This window comes from Microcebus murinus, chromosome 8 (assembly GCF_040939455.1).
Source record: "Microcebus murinus isolate Inina chromosome 8, M.murinus_Inina_mat1.0, whole genome shotgun sequence".
Lineage (NCBI taxonomy): Eukaryota > Metazoa > Chordata > Mammalia > Primates > Cheirogaleidae > Microcebus > Microcebus murinus.
In genome coordinates this window covers 61233800-61254873 of record NC_134111.1, presented here as the reverse complement: position 1 = coordinate 61254873, position 21074 = coordinate 61233800, and the positions used below count along the sequence as shown (strand labels likewise).

At 33.0% G+C, this 21074-nt stretch overlaps 1 protein-coding gene across 1 annotated transcript in view; it reads right to left on the bottom strand.

Moving 5' to 3' along the window:
* Positions 1-9869: 9869 nt before the first annotated feature.
* The window catches only part of ZNF804A (zinc finger protein 804A), a 305371-nt gene continuing 294166 nt past the window's right edge, over positions 9870-21074 (bottom strand). Inside the window, exons 3-4 of the mRNA XM_012779485.2 lie at positions 18362-18492; positions 9870-16288 (exon numbers count right to left, since the gene is read on the bottom strand). Coding sequence (XP_012634939.2) covers positions 13048-16288; positions 18362-18492 — 3372 coding nt within the window. The 3' untranslated portion in view covers positions 9870-13047. The remainder of the gene's footprint in view (positions 16289-18361; positions 18493-21074) is intronic.

The following is a 21074-nucleotide window of genomic DNA, read 5'->3' as shown; positions in this document are numbered from 1 at the left end:
AGGCAGAGAGACTCAGTCCACATATGAACTCTGAGACATAAATCATCTAGGATGATAGTTTGATAAATTTTGATTCACTGGGCTGATTGGCACAGAAATAGATTTCTTGATATAATAACTGTATCATCAGCAACTGACTGAAATGACTTTATTAATGCTTGAATAAATAAGTCTTACAGCTTTCTTTCTACTCTGAACAAGAGCTTAACTATTTTATTATAGTATCTTTGTGAATGAAAAAAGGAATAGGAAACCTCCAGTTTAGTTACAGATGCAACCATTCCACAAAAAATGAAAAAGTTCAAAATGTTTGGGTGCATGCCACATCTAACCCAATGTATTTAAAATTGAAATCCATTTTAATTGGATATAATTATAAAATACTCTGTAAATTATAAAATGTCTCAAGTTATAGTTCACTAATTTTAAAAACTCAAAATAGCAATAAGGACACAGGAGAACAAAGAAATCTTTTCTGTTTTCTAAGAAATAATACATAAAATCAATACTGACATAGAAATCTGTCTTACTATTTTGATTAGTCAAATAGTAAAAGGAAAATGAAATTAAATTATTAAATGTAGTGGGGTAGATCATATAAAATTGAAAATGAAAAAGTTTTAACTTTACGGATCATTGATAAAAGTGTGACTGATTTTAATCTAATAGGTTTCTCAGTTGAAGCATGTTAAATCATATCAAGTAATTCATATCAAGGGATTCATATCAAGGGATATGAATTACTTGATTCTCATTTCCATAATATGACATCAAGTAAAACATACCCAATATATTAAAATTTGTGTACACTGTGAATTGTAAAAGAGCATATATCTTATATAAAGTTAAAATATAGGTCTTTAAAAAATCTTTAGATTTCCTTAAGCCTATTTCCAGTATTATTCAACTAATGCCTTTGGATGTATAAGTACTTATAGGCATTTTTCATATTTTATAGTATTAGTCTTATTCAAGTTTTCTTATATAATGATGTTTCCTCACATTTAACTATAACCTAAAAGGAAAATGAATAATGATAGTACAGAAAAATATTCAATAAGTTATATTTTTTTTACTAGAACATTTCCCCAAAAATAACTTTAACTGAATAACGTCAATGAACAGCATAAAACTTCTCTACAGAATTTGAGTCTGAAAATAGAGACTAGATTGGTGGTTAACAGAGGCTGGGGGAAGGAAAAAGTGAGGAGTAAAGGAAGGGAAAAACGTAATATAAATGTATTTATTACCACTGATCTGTACACTTAAAAATGGTAAAGATAATAAATTATATATGCATATATTACCTCACTTAAAAAATTTTAAAAATTGAGTCCAGAAGATACTCTAAACATACATATAAATCTCTAAATTAATATATAAGGAATCTAAGTTGTACATAAATTAATTGACATAGTTTTATACCAAGTAAAATCTTCATATACACACAGTAGACTTGGATATCATTATAAAATGAAAAAAAATTATTTTTGTAATCTTTACAACCATAATTCCATTTCTTTCTCTCTTTTAGTAGATATTCTTAAAAGCTTTACATATACTTTCTTGCCCATGATTATCTTTTAAACTCAATGCAATATGGATTCTGGGCCTACCATTCTATTAAAACTACTATATTGAGCTTATCAGCAAAGGCTTAGGACAAGAAATGAGTAATGAGTGACTCTTATTCACTTAACTATCTAACACTATTGACAACTCTTAACATACTCTTTTGCTTACAACTATCTCTTGCCATTGTTTCTGTGGTACTGCAATTTCCTAGTTTAAGCTCTAGCTCTATTAAAACTTGTTTTCTGTGTCCTCTGTAGTTTCTTCCTCTTCCCAAGCTTAAATGTTAGTTGGCATTCCCAGAATCCATTTCTCTCTTTAATCTATATGTTCTTTCAGAGAGCTATCTCAAACCTCTGAGATTTTAATTAAAATGAATAGGGTAACAATTTCAAAATTAATTTTTTTAGTAATTGTCCCTTGAACTTTAGGACAATGTAATAGATTATTTTTATTAACAATCTGCATTTATATCTTTTTAGAGTAATGAAACTCTTAATTTTCTGTAGAATCAATTCCCAAGGCATATTGTGTAGGTGTTAGGATATTCAGTAGGATGCCATTATACTTATCTTCACTACTGTTGATAATTTGCTTACCAAGATTCAGATTTGTTCGTTCTCAAATCACTGTGTTCATGTTGCATTTGTTATTATAATTACATAACTTCATACAATGTTAAGTGAAATGATCAATGTAAAGAGATAGAGTTTATTTCTATAACATGATTTAGGAATTCTAAATTAAATTGGTTACTAAATAAATTATGTCAACTCTTGCATGTGCATGGCCACATGATAAGACTGGAGAAAAGTAAATAATTTAAAAATATTATTTTGATTTGTTTAGAAGTGTTTTTAAGTTCTCACTATACTTTAAATACATAAACTTGGAAGTCATAGATGATTTATTTTGAGTATGGATTATGAAAGAAAAAATGACCAATAACTTTAAAGGGTAAACACAAATTCAAAGCAAGGGCCTTGAAACTATAGCAAAATATTGGTGAATTTAATATACAATAAGATAATGTGAATTAGAATACTATTATAGATTACTAGAATACTATTATAGATTCACATGCAGTTGTAAGAAATACTACAGAGATATCTTATATACCCTTTGCCCAGTTCCCTGCAGTGGTCAAATCTTGCAAGGTTATAGTACTTGAACATATTATCTTCCATTCCCCTAAAAGTGCTCCAACTTTTGCAGACTGTCTTCCATGCCTATCTTCTGTCCTTCCATTATTTGAAAATGACCACATTAACCTAATTGCCCAATAAAAACCTAAATTTCATTTTAATCCTCTCTTGCCCTCTTCCAAAACTTTCCCTATAAAATCAACTCCTAAGCAATTCTAGATTGTCTAACTTTAAATTTATCTAACCAACATTATTTCAATTTGCTAGCTACCGCTCGAAACTTCTTTTATTTTTCTAGCCTCCTCAATACCCACTAACAAATGCATCCATGCTAATCCACTCTTTCTTGTGTAATCCTAGTGATATTTCTAATCTGCTACTGTGATACGGCTATTGATCTCACTATTTAAAAACTGTTAATGATTATCCTCTTAAGTACAAAGTCCTTAATGAGCGTTCTGCCTTTGTATTATTTACATCTCAGCCTCATCTCTCAGAAATTCTCCTTTACTCTCAATGTGTCATATCCTCTTTCATAACATGTTGTGTTTATTGAATTCAATACTTTACTCAGTCCAATTTATAAAAATTGCCTATTTACTTTTCTATTTTCTCCTTTAGACTAAAAAATCCTTGTCAATAGACTGTTGTTTCTCCAGAGCCTAGTAGAATGTCTGGCACATATTAAACATAAATTCTTGTAAGAGATGTTTGTCTAAATAAAGCATTTAACTGAAGACGTGCCTAAAAGATGAGAAAAGCATATTTATGGTCAGAAGTTATATTATTAGGCATAAATAGTTTATCTTCATCCCCTCATCACTGATCAAAACTGAGGACAAGTGACCTTGGCTAAAAACTTATTCAATAATTTACTACAATACTTATTATGGCATTTTTCTTGAATATGTTTGCCTCTTTTATTCTGGAAGATCTAGGGAAACATAAGCATTATTGATGACGTAGAAAAGGAAGGTATCTTAACAGTTTTTAAGAAGTTAGGAATTTTTTTTCCATCTTATACTATAAAGTGCCTGACAATTTCTTGACTGTCACTGTGGAGAGACAGAGGGTAGCATCCAATAGAAGGACAATGCCCAAGAATTCTTTGTAGCAACCATCAGGAAGTCCTTGGGAGGTGTGTGTGTGTGTGTGTGTGTGTGTGTGTGTGTGTGTGTGCGTGCTTGTGTTCCACAATGTGTATCTAGAGAGAAAACTCATCAGGCCTTCCTGAAGACTAGGAATACAATGCCTCTAGCTGTGGACTTTTATGACAATAGGAGTGATAATGACCAGCAGGGAGTAGACTCCAGCATCCTCCCTGGTGCTAGTCCTCACTGAATGATTTGGACTTCAAAAAATCTAGTATTTGCTGAAGCAGGAGTAGCAGTCAGTGTCTCTCAAAATAGGGTGAGGATTTGAAGGTGCTTTAAGAGAGTTACAGCACACCTGAGGGCAAAGGAGCAGGTTAGGAACTAAAACCTTGTGAATGGCTGAGTTTATTACCAGGGAAAGTCATACTCTGTACCTGATTTTACACTCCCACTTTCTAATCCCTCCACCTTTCTCAAAAAGGTCTCAACCCTTCCATTAAGAAAGTCACACACATGTCCTCTCAGAAGACATTATGGGACAGTGTGATGCAGAAGCAGTGTGGCCTGTTTTACTCAACCTCTTGACTGTGACTGTAGAGAGAGGGAGTCACATTGTCAAGGGGACAATGTCCAGAAGTTGCCGCAGTTACTGGCATGCAACACAATGAGTACTGGATCCTGGGATGGAAGAAAGTATTTGGTACTGCAAAGCAGCTTAAACATAACAACTAATCAGGTAAAATACATATTTATAAATCCACTTTCTGTCCCTAAGCTCAGAACTCACATTCATAGGTGGATTCAATTTTAAATTTGTGTATTGAAACACTATAATGTACTATTTTTCATGTACAGGGTTTTATTTGTAATCTCTATCTAAAACTCTATATTCATAGCCCATTTTTTAACAACTCTACTGTTAGCAAAGTCTCATTCAAGTAAAAATTGAAAAACCACTTCTTACCATAGACATGGCTCTAATGACTTGACTTTATAACTACAATGAGCTTTATAGCTACCTCTCACTGTACCTACATTTATTCATATACAGATGCATTTTTGTAAAGCACTTTCTAAGCTTATATGTTTAAAGGAAGATTATATATAAGGAAAAATAATAGTATATCATATAAATACTGGAGAAACACTCTTATTCTTAATTTTATAAATAAATCTTTATTTAGCAATTGAAAAAGATACTGTCAAAAGAGTGTTAATATTATCACAGCAGATTGCAAAGCACATATTACTATCAAATGTGATTATAATTGCTAATATTTAAAGTGTATTTAAAAATATTACATTATGTTTCACACTACCTAAGAAATGGTAAGGGCTCACAAAGCTCATGGTCTGGAAATTTGCATTGCAGGTTAAAAAAGTTTTCTCATCTTAGTGGAATATATTAATATTTCTATCACTCTGTTTGTTTTGGTACAACTGTTCTGGGAGTGGGATGCCATTTAATAAAACCTGTAATCTGTTTGAGGCTTATCATTTTAATGTGAAGATTGATTTTCTGCCAACTCACCTAAATTGAAGTAATAGCCACTTGCAAGATTATTAGATTAAAAAATAAGTTGAATATGGTAAGCAGATCAGTTGAAACTCAAAGCATTAAGTTGATGCTTACTTATTTTCAAAAATGAATAGAAAACTTAATACAGGCTTCCAAATTAAAGCAGCTTAAATGTTGGATTTTTAAAAACTCATTCTCCTCGAGTTTAAAATGATACAACTAGAGTAGGCTCAGACCAGAGAGATGATGAGAATTTGTTAAAAAGTGGGGTAATGTAGAATGTAAGTCAATAATCTCTTTGGACTGGCATAATTTACTCAAATACAGGGGTATGCTTCAGCAAGCAGAAGTACAAGGATCAAGGCACAGTGTCTAGGTAACAGGTTAGGGAATAGCCAGTGGTTGGATCAACTGGAGCAATACAATAAGAGAAAACTCCAGGCAGCAGGTACATTCTGGAGAACACAATATAATGCCAACAAGAGCCAGGAAGGCATACAAAGTCTAGTCTTGTTCTAAAGGGGAATGTGGACTAAGTAGAGTAACCGGGAAGCTTAGGTAATTGAGAGGGTTTTCCAGATAGGAGCCCAGTCATTGAACTAAGCCAATCAAGCCAGGGAAAAATGCTTATTTTATACATGATCACTCAAGTCTTGCCTCTAGTTCATTGAATCTTAGTTTTTTACAAGATGGTCTGAGTAGAGTTGCTGGCTATGGAATTAAATATTGAAGAGAATGGGAGAACATATTTGGAGAAACCTAAAGGGTTAACATGAGGCCTGTAATTAAAACTACTTTATTTAATAGGTGGCAGTTCCCTAATAACTTTTCTGCCTATATCATTGACAAAATTATTGATGAATGAAATAAAATTAATATTCAGTGAATTAATTAGTCTTAAAGATAATCAATACAAACTAGATATGGAAGGTAATAATAGTAAACAAAGTATGCTTAGCTCAATTGAAATGTAATAAGTTTCTATTTTTTAAAAATCTAAGCTGTATACTATTGTAAATACTATGGAGGTAATAAAGACAGAAAATCATACCCCATGAAAAATGTTAAGAAGTACTTTATAAAAAATTAAAATGCAGCAGTGAAAACCAGAATTCTAAAAAAGGAAAATATCACATAAATATGTACACACATATTCAAAATAATTATTAGCACAAAATGATAAAATTAATAAAAATAATGAGGTTATTTAAAAATAATAATTTATGAGATTAAAAAATAAAACTAGTTATATTTTTAGTTTTCTACCAGGAACTTCCAGGCTCAAGTAAATTCCATAGTTCACATTCTCAACGGTTGAAACCTCAAGGTAGGTTTTAGTCCACAAAATGCCTATACAAATGAGTAAAAGGATCTTACTTAGGGCATTTGGCTTATTGAGATTGTGCCTTTGTGTGAAGAAAGAGTGGTCTCTTCCTCTGTACCAATGCAGTCCACCCTGGGTAGAGGAAGTAGGACACAGGACACAAGGCTGGTAGATGGTAGCCTGGATTTTAGTTGTAATCAACACTTCGGAACAAACTGCATAGTTTTTTACTGCTGCCTCTAAAACAGGACTTTGGGTATCAACTCATGATGTGAGTAAGCCTTAAGTCTTTATCCAATTTTATTTGTCAGAGAAGATAAACAGCTTAATGGAAATCTTCCAGGGGCAACTTTCTCTTGCAAGAACAAACAAGTGACAGTGGCTTAGCTAGGCAAATAAGTAGAGGAAAGAAAACAGCAGACAAAAGAATGAGGAATAGAGAAAACAGGATAGTGGGAAAATGCATTGGTGAATACAATAAATTTAATATAGTTTAATTGATTAATAATGAAATATCAAACTTTAGATGGCTAAATATAAGAATTTGTCTGTCTGCTTTCCTTACTAGACTTGAGCATCTGAATAGTAAATATGTTCTATTCACGTCTCTAGCCCTAAAAGTTAGTTTAGTGTCTGACATATAATAAGTTATATTTGGTGACAAGTATTAATAGCTGGAAAGATGACAGATGGATGATAGATTAAATAGATAATAAACAAATAAATGACAGATAGGTAGGTAGATTAGATAGATAGAAAGACAGACAGACAGATAGATAGAATGACATCTATACAGTGTATAGACATCTATACAGAAGGAAGTTTGTACCTTCCTTCTGGGGCAGGAGAAAGGGTTCAAGTTATGCTTTGATTTTGAATAGCAGGGATTCAGTGATCCATAATTCTATTAAAAAAGAAATTCTACACATTTAAAAATGTTTTGAAGCCCTATATTTTTGGAAAATTATGATTTTATTTAGGCTGCTTTAGAACCAGTTTGGAGTAAGCTAGATAATAGTTCTGGAATTCCAATATATTCTTCATAAATGTTAAATATATTTTTATCAACTCATTTTATTCCTCACTCAACAAACTCTTTTGAATATTCACTATGTGTCACATACTACATGGATTTAAGGAGGTCTCACATCTAGTGAATTTGCCTCAAGAAGTTCTTAAATCTAGTGAATTTGAAAAATATATTCACCATTGAGAATACTTAATAACAAAATTTGTGCACACCATGTCATGTGAGGAGAGAGAACAGGGAGCAATCTCATCAGGGAGAGAGGAAACCTGGGAAAGAATTCCTAAAGGAAACCGACACTCAAGTTGAATTTTGGCTCATTCGTGGTTATCCATGTAAATAAAAATGTAGGGATGTGGGCATTGCTAGATAACAAAACAGGCTTGCACAAGCTTGAAAAGATTGTAACTCTGTAGATTAGAATGGTTGTCCCAGAAGAGTGATGGAATGGATGATCCTGAGTAGAGAGCTGGCACCTGCTTCACCATAGATATTTCTGTGACACATTAAGAACTCCAGCGTTTATCCTGAGATTCAGGATAATTGAGAACTCATAATAAGTTTTAAGGTGGGGGCATGTTGTAAGAAGATTACAGTTTTATAATGTAGCCCTGGCAGAAGTGTGGAGGATAGATTGTAGGAATGGGAGACTGGGAGCATGGAGACATTAATTTAGAACAGCAATTCATCTTATGGACTACTAGCACTATTAATAGGACTGTATAGATAGCAAAGGTAGGAAAAGTAGAATATATTTGAGAAAAAGTTAAGGAAATTGAGCCAAAATGGTCTATTGGTTGCTTTGATGTGGGCATAACACCATAGTTTCTGACTTGAATAACAGGGTTTATTATAATTACATTCACAGAGCTTAGAAACATGAAAAATAACAGGCTTTAGTGCTACTTATAAAGTAAGATGATGAGTTTGAATTTTTAGTTCAAAATATTTGGCAGCTATCCATATTGAGATGCCCTATGGACAGACTGATATAGGTCTTCAACTCAAAGGGACCTGAAGAAAATATGTCATCAACGTGTGCATGATAATTGAAGTTGGGGATGAGTTTCTTCCCTATCATCCAATGTAAAAACCTTTATTAATTGGGTACAGTTGCTTTCCATTTTCAGGTTTCATTCTATATTCCAAATTGTTTATCTGTATAATAACATGCTGTAGTAATGCCTGTAACTAGCAGATGAGAGATGATGGGTAAGAGACAGTGGTAGAGTCATTTAAATTTCCAATACATATAGGATGCCTAGAAAGGGCTGGGATTTCAGCTTTAGAATACAACTTATGGTTACACCACCGACCAGTCTCCAAAAACTACTTCCAGAGTATGACTGCCCCACTGACTTGACTCCTGCTGTCATTGATAGGGACTTGACCTGTGGTCCTCTGACAGCCCCATTTCCTGGTGATACCTCCTGACTTACCTGTCTAATTGCTCTGCTCATTGTCGATATTCAGCCCATTGAGCTGATTCCCTTGATGCTGGGGTTGGAGTTATCAGAATGGATAAATGTGTGTGTCATCACCCATTCATTTTGAGCCCTTAACACATAACAGATGCCCAGGCCGTGTAAGCAGAATCTTAGCAAAGTATCAAATAATTAGATGAATTGTTTATAATCAGACTGGCTTTGATAGTATGTGACTAAACCTAAGATTCACATTTCTTGCCCAGCCACTGGTATCCCTGAGAATCAATCACTTCATGTGTCAAGCTGAGTTTTAATTAATCTTAACTGAGAACTTTTCTCTTCAAACTTTCCATAAATTCCTATCATATACCTAGAATCAGGTATATTCTATTGTAGCTAACAAGTTAAGCACATCTAACCATATCATTTAACAACAAAAACAATTAAGAAAGAAACAGAATTTGAAAGCAAAAAGGAATGATCACATGGAGAAAGAAGAGGAGAGGACACACACATACACAAATGATGTCTGTAATAAAATTAAGAAAGAAAAAGATTAGGACAAAAAGGAATTATAGGATAAAAACAAGAGGTAAGAGGTAAACAAGCAAGTAGATAGTTAGAAGATAAAGAGGGAAAATCTGCATATTTTAAATTGAAACACTTAGTTTGATTTTTTTTTTTTTAACAGCAGAAGCAATAATTCTGCTGTGAAAAATTAAAAACAAACTGGGTCAGCATTTCCCAGTAGATACCCCATTTATTTTATCTTCAAAGATAGTTTCAAATATTTTGCTTGGGGGAAAATTCATCCATTGCAATTTTAGTTCTGATTTTTGGAATATATTATCTTAGAGCATTTGAAATGGAATTGCTTCTCTACTATTTTCATCTTCTTATTTGTCAATGATAAAATGGTGTATTCAGTCTTTTACAAGCATTTTTCAGGTGAACATTCAAATAAACCAATGATCATTGTGGCAAATAATCATGAAAGTAAATGACCTAGATTTTCTTCCTTATATCTCACACACAAAACAGAATCAATTACTCTGATATAGGAACATACTTTTAGGATCTAAATTATTTAGGGTAATCCGGTTTTTTGGGTAGTCATAGGAAATATTAGGTCATTAAATATGAAATGTCCAACTCCCTTAAGTACTAAGTTTGACAGTTGATATCTCTGACATTTCAGTTTGACACTTCTTGTTTTATTTTTATTGTGAAAGTACATTTTCATTCTTTCGAACAAACAGTTTGACTTGTGATTATCTTTCAAAGTTTCTTTAAAACAATTTTTGCAAAACCATAGATAAATCAAAAATTTGTGTTATTTTCAAATCTGAGTTTCATTGTAAAACCAATACTGTGCAGACAGCTCAAAATAGCAACAAAGTGTTTGAAAAAGATGTGACTCATAAACACACAGTTTGTTGATGGTTTGTAAAGTTCCATTCTGATGATTTTAATCTTAAAAATGAGCCACGTGGCCAGCACCTGACACCAAGGTGAATAATAATGAGCTGAAATCTATTGTAGAAGCAAATCCATCTCAACCTGTGTGTAAATTAACAACAAGGTTTGATGTTACTATTCCAACAATATTAGACCATTTAAAACAAACTGACATGGTAAAAAAGCTGGATAGATGGATGCCACATAAATTAAACGAGCTTAAAAATTATCTCAAAACCTGCCTTTATTTTGTCACTACATAAATACAAACCATTTCTACACCTTATTGTTATGTGTAATAAAAAATAGATTCTTTTTGACAATCACAAGCATTCAACACAATGGTTGGATAAAAATAAAATAGATAAAATAAAAATAAAACACAGTCCAAACCAAGTATTCATCAAAAAAATCTAATGGTGTCTGTTTAGTGGTCCAGCACTGGTATTATTCACTACAGCAACATGAAATCTCGTCAGTGGATTATAGCAGATATCTACTTCAACCAGTTGAATGAAATGATGAGGATGCTTGTAATTAAACAGCTAGATTGGTCAATAGAGACAGGCCAATCCTCTTACACCACGATGCTCGACCACATGTCACACAAACAACGCTGCTCAAACTACAGAGGCTAGACTTAGAAACTGGTGATCCAGTTTCATCCGCCATATGTCATCCGCCATATTCACCAGACCTTGGACCAACTGACTACCATTTCTTCCAAACTTTGGACAACTTCTTACAAGGAAAAATATTCAATTCTCAACAAGCTGTAAATAATGCCTTTCATGATTTCATCACCATTCACTCTCCATACTTCTTCACTGTTGACACAAACAAGATACCTTAAGATGACACAATTGCATTGATAGTTTAGGCACATATTTTGATTAATTGCACTGTTTCTAGTTTAAGATATAACAAATGAAACTTTTGATTAAAAATCGGGCATTTCATATTTAAGGACTTGATAGCATTTCCTCAGCAAAGCATCATTTAGAAGCTGCTCTCCATTTAGAGGGGCTCAGCTGTGCTTTCTGATGCCTGGATTCATTGCCAGGCTGCCATAATATTCTGTCATTGGCACATGAAGAGGTCATTCCACTCTAACAGAAATGTGTACTTTTCCTTTGCTGAATGGCATGGTCTGGGAAAGGTACATATTAGAAAACTGTATTGGGAAAACTGTTGCCATTCCCTAGTTTTCTATTGAATAATTAAATTCTTCAGTACATATTGAAGCTCTTGAGTGAACAATAATGCAGAGGTCATTAAAATTAAAGCTGAATCTGGAAGTGTGATGTGATGATTTTTTAATTGTTCCTTAGTGATTTAAAAATATGATACAAGCATGACTACTAAAAGATTTGCAAATGGAAGAGCTCTTTATTTACTCTCCATCCACTTCCAGATTCTTGGTTAGGAATATATCCAGATACAGATTGTGTTTTTTCCATTCATCCCAAGATGTTATATAATAGACTGTAATTTATTAGAGTTAAACCTATTCTTTAATATATGTATATTTCCTGAAACAATTGAAAATAAGCTCAATAAATTTGATGATTTTAACATACCAAAAATGTTATAAGGGCTTCTATTGGTTATTTGCCATTTCTTGTCCTGTTTTAGAGTTCTTGAGGGAATTCTACATTCTTTGCATATTTTTGAGTTATCACCCACACAAATACTAACATTATTTTAATATGAATTTCCATGGTTTATTGTCTAAAGAGAGGGTCCATTTTTCAGGAAATGTAGTAAACTCCTGAGTATAAGCAACATTAGAACAAATAGGAAAAACAAAACAAAACAAAAAAATGGACCCTTTGTTGTACTAGTTCTCAAAGATAATATCATAGTTTAAGTATTGATACAGCTCCAAAGATATTTTCTTGGGCCTTGGAGGTTTGGAGATGCCAGTGTATGAAAGAAACAATATAAATCCAATACCTACTGTTACCATATATTTCTTAAACAGTAAAAACCAACTAAAAACAAAAGGTTGATTTACTTAAATAGTTAACAAAAATTTATTGCAAGAGATATATTTCACTGAATTTATAGTTTTGAGGACCATAGTACAAAACATAGTGCCATCAGCTTTGTCTAAACATTAAATAGGTGCGAATACACAAAAATTAAAAAAAAAACCCAAAGAGCATACTTTACAACATAAATTATAGTACTATAAATATATTTTATGTACATTATACATACTCTTAAGACATCATTTTAATATACAGCATATATTGTATTAATTTTCAAACTATTCAGTGCTTTAATAATATTATATATAAGAAACTTAAGAGTTTATTTGCATCGTTACACTTACAGTAAATGATTTCAAATCAATGAGGCCATATTGTGGCCAGTTTACTTCCACCAGTTAAATAGCCAATTACCCACTTAGATGAACACTTACGTATATAGCAATAGTTTTCACATGAGTATTTTCTTTCCCCGTTATGGGGATGACTAGAAGAGGGGCTGCAGAGGGATGACAGTAGGGTGTGGGGAGAGCAGCGAAGGAAAGAGTGCATGGGGTAAAGGTGGGAAGGCCAGATGGCTAGGATGAAGAACAGAAGCTGGAATGATTGGCATCTGAGGAGGAGCAACGAAAGTTGGCTGGTTCCCAGGACACAGCCTCGGTCCTACTGGTCCTACTGAGATCTGAGGTAAAGATGTTCTGGTGAGAGCTGGGACTTGGGAAAGAAACTGTTGGTGTGGCTGAAGGACTTTAAAGGTTCCTGCAGCTGTGGCTGCCGCGGCAGCTGCAGCAGCTGCAGCGTGCTGCTGCAAAACAGTGTGATGGATGGTGGTTACAGAGGTAGAACATAAGGGCTGCTGCAAAGGCAAAGGCTGCAGAGGCGTGCTAGGGGGTGGAAGGGCAGCTGGAGGAAGGGTCAATTTGACCTTGTTGGCCAGCATGTTCGGCTGTATAATGTGGTGGTAGACCTCACACGGTAGATTTTTGAATTTGTCATGGTTTTCTAGTGGGATCAATAATGTTTGTTCTGGTAAAGCTAATGGAGCCAGAATCTGCTCAGTTGTTACAAAGGTATGACCACTCACATGTGCTTCCTTGAATGGTAATGGTGGTTGTGTGTTAAGGATTCCTGAATTATAACGCAGCCACTCAGTTGATACCTCATTCATCTTCCCTTGTGGAAGGGCCTCAGCCAGTTCATAATGGCAAAGGTATGACTTAGGCGGTGACTGTCTAAAGTTTCTTTCAATATTAGGCAACTTGAAAGGAATATGCTTTTCATTAAGATTTATATTCTCACTTCTTTCTTTGTGTTCGAGCAAGGTACTGTCAATTACTTCTTTTGCGGGGGCACTAGCTACATAGACAGACGTGGTGGGATCATTGGAAACCTCTGACAATTCACCAGAGGCAATCTCCATTACTAAATGCTCAGTTTCACTATTGGTTTCAGAAGGAAGAGGATCTGTAGGGTGCAAAGTCAGTTTGTTTTTCACTTGGTCGGTTTGTTCTGAGTTCTTTTCGATATTTGCAACTTCCTGCAGTTTCATTTCTTCTTTTTTGTCTTCATTTGTTAACCTATCCAAGTGATTTAAGGGAGAATTTCCTTTCATGGGACAATCAGAGTTTTCTTTGAGTTCTAAATTTTCAAATTCAGTGTGAAATCTGCTTCTTTTTCTCCTTCGTTTCTTTTTAGGCTTACAGGGAGTAACTGAAGTACTTGGTGGCCTCAAAGATTCTTCTGGTAAATAATTCTGCTGATTCAAACTTTCATCCGAAGAATAAGAATATGAATGTTGTCTACGTTTTCGACGGAATCTTTCTGATTCGTTCATGAGAGAATTGTAACCTCTTTTAACAGCCTGATTCTGACTCAGGCATTTCATGTCATTTTGCAAAACTAAGCATCCACGATGCTGGCCATAGCTTGACATTTTGGCTTTCCAACAACAGTAAGTTCTGGAGTATGTTAAATTATGTTTTCCAGAATGTATCATTGTCGGATTTGATTGTCCATTTAAAAGCAGTGTGTTCTTTTTACAGTGGTTTTTGGAACTGATAGCATTGTTATTATTGTTTTCTGTATTCCAGGTTTTATATATTTCTTCATTTTCACGTAAGGAGATGGATGCTGCTTTGGGCCTTTTATCAGGTAACTGATGTGAGTCTATTAATTGCTCTGCAGCTAAACTCTGCTTTTCTGAAATTGGTACCAGTGGATTTTTCCCAGTCATATCAGTGTAACTATTCTCTGTTTCCATTTTGCAGCGTGTCTCTGATTCTTTGGTTTTCAGTCCACGATGATGCTGACATAACTTTATTCTCTTTTTCTTTCTTCTACTTTTATGGAACCAGTATTCATGAGTATCTTTCAACTTTATTTTGTTGTATTTCTCATCTAGCGTGTGCTGTTTCATTTGACTTTTAGTAAAATTACATTTTTCTGTTTTTCTCATCCTGCAGGAACTATTTTTATATCTCTGACCCATATTGTCATTTTTTCCATAATCACAACTATTGGAGAGAATATCATCAGCTAAAAGAGGAGTGACTTGGGTGTATTCATTTCTGCTACCTCCAATTTCATAATCAGGGAGTCCTGCAACAGACACATCCTTGCAATCTGAAACTGGTCTCTTGCAAATATCTTCTTCCTTTGGCAGAGAGTAAAGATCTTTTAAGGGCAGCTTATTTTTATCTACATTATTGTTTACTTTAGTGGACTTGAAGTCAAAACATAGAGGATTACAGCTATAGGAAATTGATGGTTCAGTAGCTGTGTATACCAGCATTTCTGATGGCCACTGTAGAACTGTTGATCCATGTTTGTTAAGTACAGGTACAAATGGCTTACATTGCCTTTTATATAAATCTGGTTTTTTATGTAAGGTTATATTATCTTCTTCAGTATTTGAAAGGGCCAATGTCTCTGGACTGTTTTTATTTTTATCTTTAATGGTGGATGGTTCATTATTCTTAACATTTTCCTCTGTGGTAGCTTGCACAGCTATGCAATCAGTAGACATATCAAAAACTATGGATTTATTTCCTAACAACTCAGAATTGTTACTATTCATGGGTGTATCTTCATTAATAATAACTTCCAGTGGTATTTGATCTGCTGCTGGGACTGAATTTTGGCAATTCTCTGCATCAGAAGATAAAGGGAGTTGAAGCGGGCAAAAGGAAGATAATAGCAATGTATCCTTTTCACTGGAGACTTCTTTTATCTCTTGAGTTTGAGCAGTTTCTTTGCCAGTGTACATTGCCTCTGGTGGATGTAAAGAGTTAGTTTTCTCCTCTGAACTCAAAAGCACATCTGTTGGTGAAGATAGTTGAAGATGACAAGCACTGGGGACAAATCTACTTTTTCTGCTAAATCCTTTTTCCACAGAGGCATCGTCATTGTATTCAGAGAAGGCTGCAGCTGAGGACTCTAGCTTCACAGATGCTTTCTTTGGAAATGCAAAAGAAAAGCCGATTTTGTGTCTGTGAATTCCCTGGGCTTGATCCCCAAGTTGACTATTTTTTTCTGTGTAATTATTTGAGTTTTCTGGATCTACAGCAACAGTGGTAACATCTTTAGTATCCTCTTCACTATGAATCAAAGTATATTTGAAATCTTGCTGGTTACTAACTGAATCCACAACAACTTTTTGGGAAATGTCATTACAATTTTCTTTCACAGTAACAGTTGTTGACTTGAACATGGGGCCACTGCCAGGAGCACTACAAAAAGAAATAAAATCATGGGCTTAATAGGGCACTTTTGAAGAAAAGTAGACAAACACATGTTAGAAAAGTCATTAAAATGTTTTTTTTCAAAGTTTGAAATATTTGTAAGAGAATTACTTTCATATAGTGCAATTGCCTTCTGCAATATCATTTAGTTATTGGTTATTTTGGGGATAACTTGGAGATGTTGTCTTGGAGTTACTTTCATAGCTGTTAACAGCAATCTCTAAGATACCCCTATGCTCTCAACCAGTGATTCTTGACCAAGATTTTCTACCCACCCTGGCCTCTTCAATGAAATTTGGAGTGCTGTAAAATTCTCTAAGGTAAAATTATTTTAATTCACAAATACTCAACATCGTTGATGCTATATGATAACTATGATGGAAGTTGAAAAAAAACAAACAAAACAGAAAACAACCCTTACTCATTATTTCAGAAAAGCTGGGAATTTGGCTCAACAATTCAATTTAACCCATATTCACTGGGAGTCTGCCACAGTCTAAGTGGTATGCTGCAAAGCAAGGGTAACTAAGAGAAAGGACTAGTTTTATGAGAGTGTTGAGTCTTTGGAAATTGCTAGTCTCAATATTTAAAATTATCCTGAAGTTATAAATTATAATATACAGTAAATGCAGATACAAGACTATTTACTTAAGATGCGATTTATCTGGTAATATAGCACAATGTGGATAGTAAGCTCTAATAAAAGGAACTGTACTAAAAATCACATAAATATAAGGAATCCCCAAATCTTATCCTTCTGCTAACAGTATCATCTATGTAGACATTTCCATGCTATTCTAAAAATTCAGATTTTTAGAAGTTACAAATGAACAAAATTTTAGTTGAATTTTTTATTTATCTAACAACTAACACAATTTACTGTTCTATTCCTTTATCTACTATCAAGTAACAGCATGATTTCCTGTTTACATAGCTTTAGAAACATAGAATTAATGGGAAAACTGTGTGTGTGTCTAAATACATTATGTGAAATATGTGCCCTATACTGAGGATAATAATTTAGATAAGCAGTATAGCCTTTTTGTACATATCTCTTATAAACTCTAGTTCACTTAATATATTATAATTTACATTTATAAATGCTACTTATAGAGCATTAAATTACACAGGTTCCATGATTTTCTATAGTATATACTTGCACTTGTATAATATTTCATTTATAACCACACAAAGTAAACATATCTGGTCAGTATAACTGAATAGCAGTTATGCTTCTATCTAATATTCCATATGAATGTATAAAAGTTTTATTTTGGATTTTCCAAATTTGGCATCCCCAGCAATCTTTTGATAGAACAACATATCCCATAATACTATATAGTATAAAATAGACTTGCTATAAAATAATTTGTTATAAACAATAATAAGAGAGATCTTATTTATTAGGGAAACAAAGGACACTTGAAAAGATGATATTTTTTTAATCACGTTGCCCTGCTTTGAATTGTACAGTCTTAATTACAGCACGATTCACATCAACATCTGCTCACTGTTAGAAGAAGCAGGTCAAAGTTTAAGATGTGTGAACTTTTAACAGTCCTGTTATAGTTTATTCACAGTGAACTAATTTTGATGTGCTACACAAATGCATACGATTTTCTTGATGTTTCTTATCTTAAAGAGAATTTTAAATGCAAGTGACCCAAATTTTCATTTAGAAAAATAAGTCTTTTAAAACTTCTTTTGTAAGAAGGATCATGATACAGTGTCTTGCTCTTTTCTTCAGTCAAATATTTTGAATTTCATCAAGAAATGGGATACTTTCAACTAAGACAGTTTAAATAGCAACATAATGTAAAATTTATTTTTTTACTGACTAAAATTATAGTAATTTTGGCTTTTTATTGAAATGTGCATTAAACAGGTGTTTGCATAAAATTCAAATTCAAATTACTGTTTACAGCTACAGAAGGCCATGAAAACATGTGTGCCTTATTCTGGGTACAGAAATAAATAGATTTGTGCCCTTTATTTCTAATCCCCCCTCCCTCTTTTTTTGGTCATGTTTTAAGAACACTTAACATTTCATTGCACACTCACCATACAGTTTCCTTTCTTAGCTCAGCCAGCTTGTGCAGGCGCTGGAGTGCCTTTTCCTGTTTTCTTTCATCTTTCCTGGATTTAGATGCTACATTTCTAGCAAATTCCCTTTGTTTCAGTTCTTTGAGCCTCTATTGAAAAAATATAAAAAATGACCATATTAAAATTTTATTGTTGTTGAAAATTTCCAGTATATCATCACGAGGAAAACACAACATTCATGACAATCCACTTCCAACAAAAGTATTTTCTTGCACATTGGCTTCTTACATTATAGTAAAACTTGTATCTATGCTCTAGGTAAATTTAAATTGAAACTTTCATCTCTTCTTATTGATTGTTGGCCTGCTAAGTTTCTCATCATGGCTATAGAGTCCTAGAGTCTTGTAAACCCCTAATTTTCAAGCAAATTCAACTTGCTTATATATTTCCTTTATTTATAATAAATCCCCTTACATTTTGTTGTATTCTATGTTAGAAAGTTATCTAGTCCTTTTCATATTTTCTAAGAGTAAGTGTCTTATATTAATCCATAAGACAAACGAACTCTACTGATGTGATTTTAAAACAATGCCTTCTCTTAAGTATCAGACACATTTCCCAAATAATTCAAGATCTTGGAAGAAATTAGTATTTTTTATTTATAAATTTTACTACATTGGGCATTATTTTTAATCTTTAAAGAGGCTTATTTTCTGGGTTGATAGCCAGAAAAAGAGCATGTCACTTAATTAGAATTGATATTATGCTATATATTTGGTATGATTTAAGAGACACCAAAGTGGACCCTTGCCCCAAATATTTTCACTGTGATCTTTCATGAAGGCAGTGTATAGTTATTAAAAATGATTAAAGTAGTATTATTTTCTGATGGTTCATATTGTTATGTAATTGCAATATGTCAGAATTTTAGAAGATGATTGTAAGAGAATAAGATATATACTAGTCACATTTAACAAAATGATTAAATTTTTAATAAATTCCTTACACAAATATGCTGTTTTACACCAGGTGATTAGAGCAATGACTGGTATATAAAATGCTCACTCAATAAGTATTTCTTTAATTATTATATGAATCACTCAGATCTTCCCAATTAGAAATTCTCCACCTATGTAAAAAAACTTAGTTATTTTGATTAAGTAATATTAGACTCCTGGTGACCCTAGATTGTATATCTTAATTTCATCTACATAGGACCATGTAGCTTAAACTGCATATAACATTTACATAGGTTAAACTTCAAATGATCTCTAATATTTTAATTGATGGAATTTATAGAAGATGTATTTGAATGTATACATACCTACATATCTCTATCTATCTATAGCTGTGTGATTATTCAAGGTTATTTTAAAAAAATCATAGAAAGATATTTTGAGAGTTTTCATTTGCATTGACATATTTATGCAGAGTTTTTTCAAAGTAGAATTTAGACAAAAGATAAACGATATCAGAAATGTCTAAAGAGTATCAATATCTCATAGAAAATAAGACTTCAATATCACTACTTTGATATGACTATTAAAAGTAGCTACAATTTTATAATATGCATTAAATTATTTAATTGTCTTAAAAACAGGTATAGAATTACAGTATAATAGATAAGAAAGTTTTACTCCTAAATTTTAGGTATATGTAGTCTTGGTCATTTCTATTTCTTAAAAACGTAAAGTAATATTAATACTCATTCAACAGACAATTATTAAGCACTAGCAATAATCACTGTTAAATGCCTGGGATTTTTTTAAATTAAAGAAAATGTTTTTATTTTCATAGTGTGTGCCTGCGTGTATGTCTGTGAGTATATGTGTGGGCAAATGTGTGTGTTTATGTGCATTTGGTGGAAATAAGGAGAGAACATACACAGGAGGAGATAACAGCAGTCACTGATTGAGGTATTCTTTTAGTGCCATATAAGGACAGACAGGTGCCCAAAGAATCCCAAGGATGGCTACTTGGGGGGAGTGACATCTGTTCTACATCTCTTGAAGGATACAAAGAGTTATCCCCAGAAGAAGAAGGACTGGATGTTGGGGATGAGAAGACATACCAGGGAAATACAAACAGAAATAGGAGCTTGTGTAGTCTAAAATATGCATGTAGAGAATTACGGCTAGAGCAGGGAGTAAGTGTGGAAATGATAAGAATTGATGAATTATAGGATATAGTCAAATCATGGGGGGACTCTGTCTATCATATGTTTCTATCATATCACCTTCACTGAGAAATACTGCCTGCTCTTGTGAGAAAGAGACATTCAATCAAGCAGGGTAACTGGTTTGGATGCTAGGAGGAGGATGCTAAATGAGAATTTAAAAGGTAATAGACCCTAAGTCTTCTGGAATAAACATGTAAAAGAATTAAAATACCAAGTAAAATAAAGCAAAAAAAAGTTTTAATACTAAAGAAAGGGCTAATTATCAAAGTATTTTTGCTTATTATTTATAAATAGTTTCATTATAACAAGTACAGATAATTTATTTCTTACTAGTTCTTTTGGGAAGCTCCAGGCAGGAAACAAGAAAGATAAACTTTATTATTTTTAATAAAATCTTTAGTGTAAAAGTTCATTTCTATTATATATTATATATACATTTTAATGAATAAGACATATGTAATAATAGGGTTTAGATTTCATTAGTAAGATAAAAAGTACAGTGCTTCTAATGAAAAGCAAAGCTTCTTTTCTAAATAAATTATGTGAAAAGCC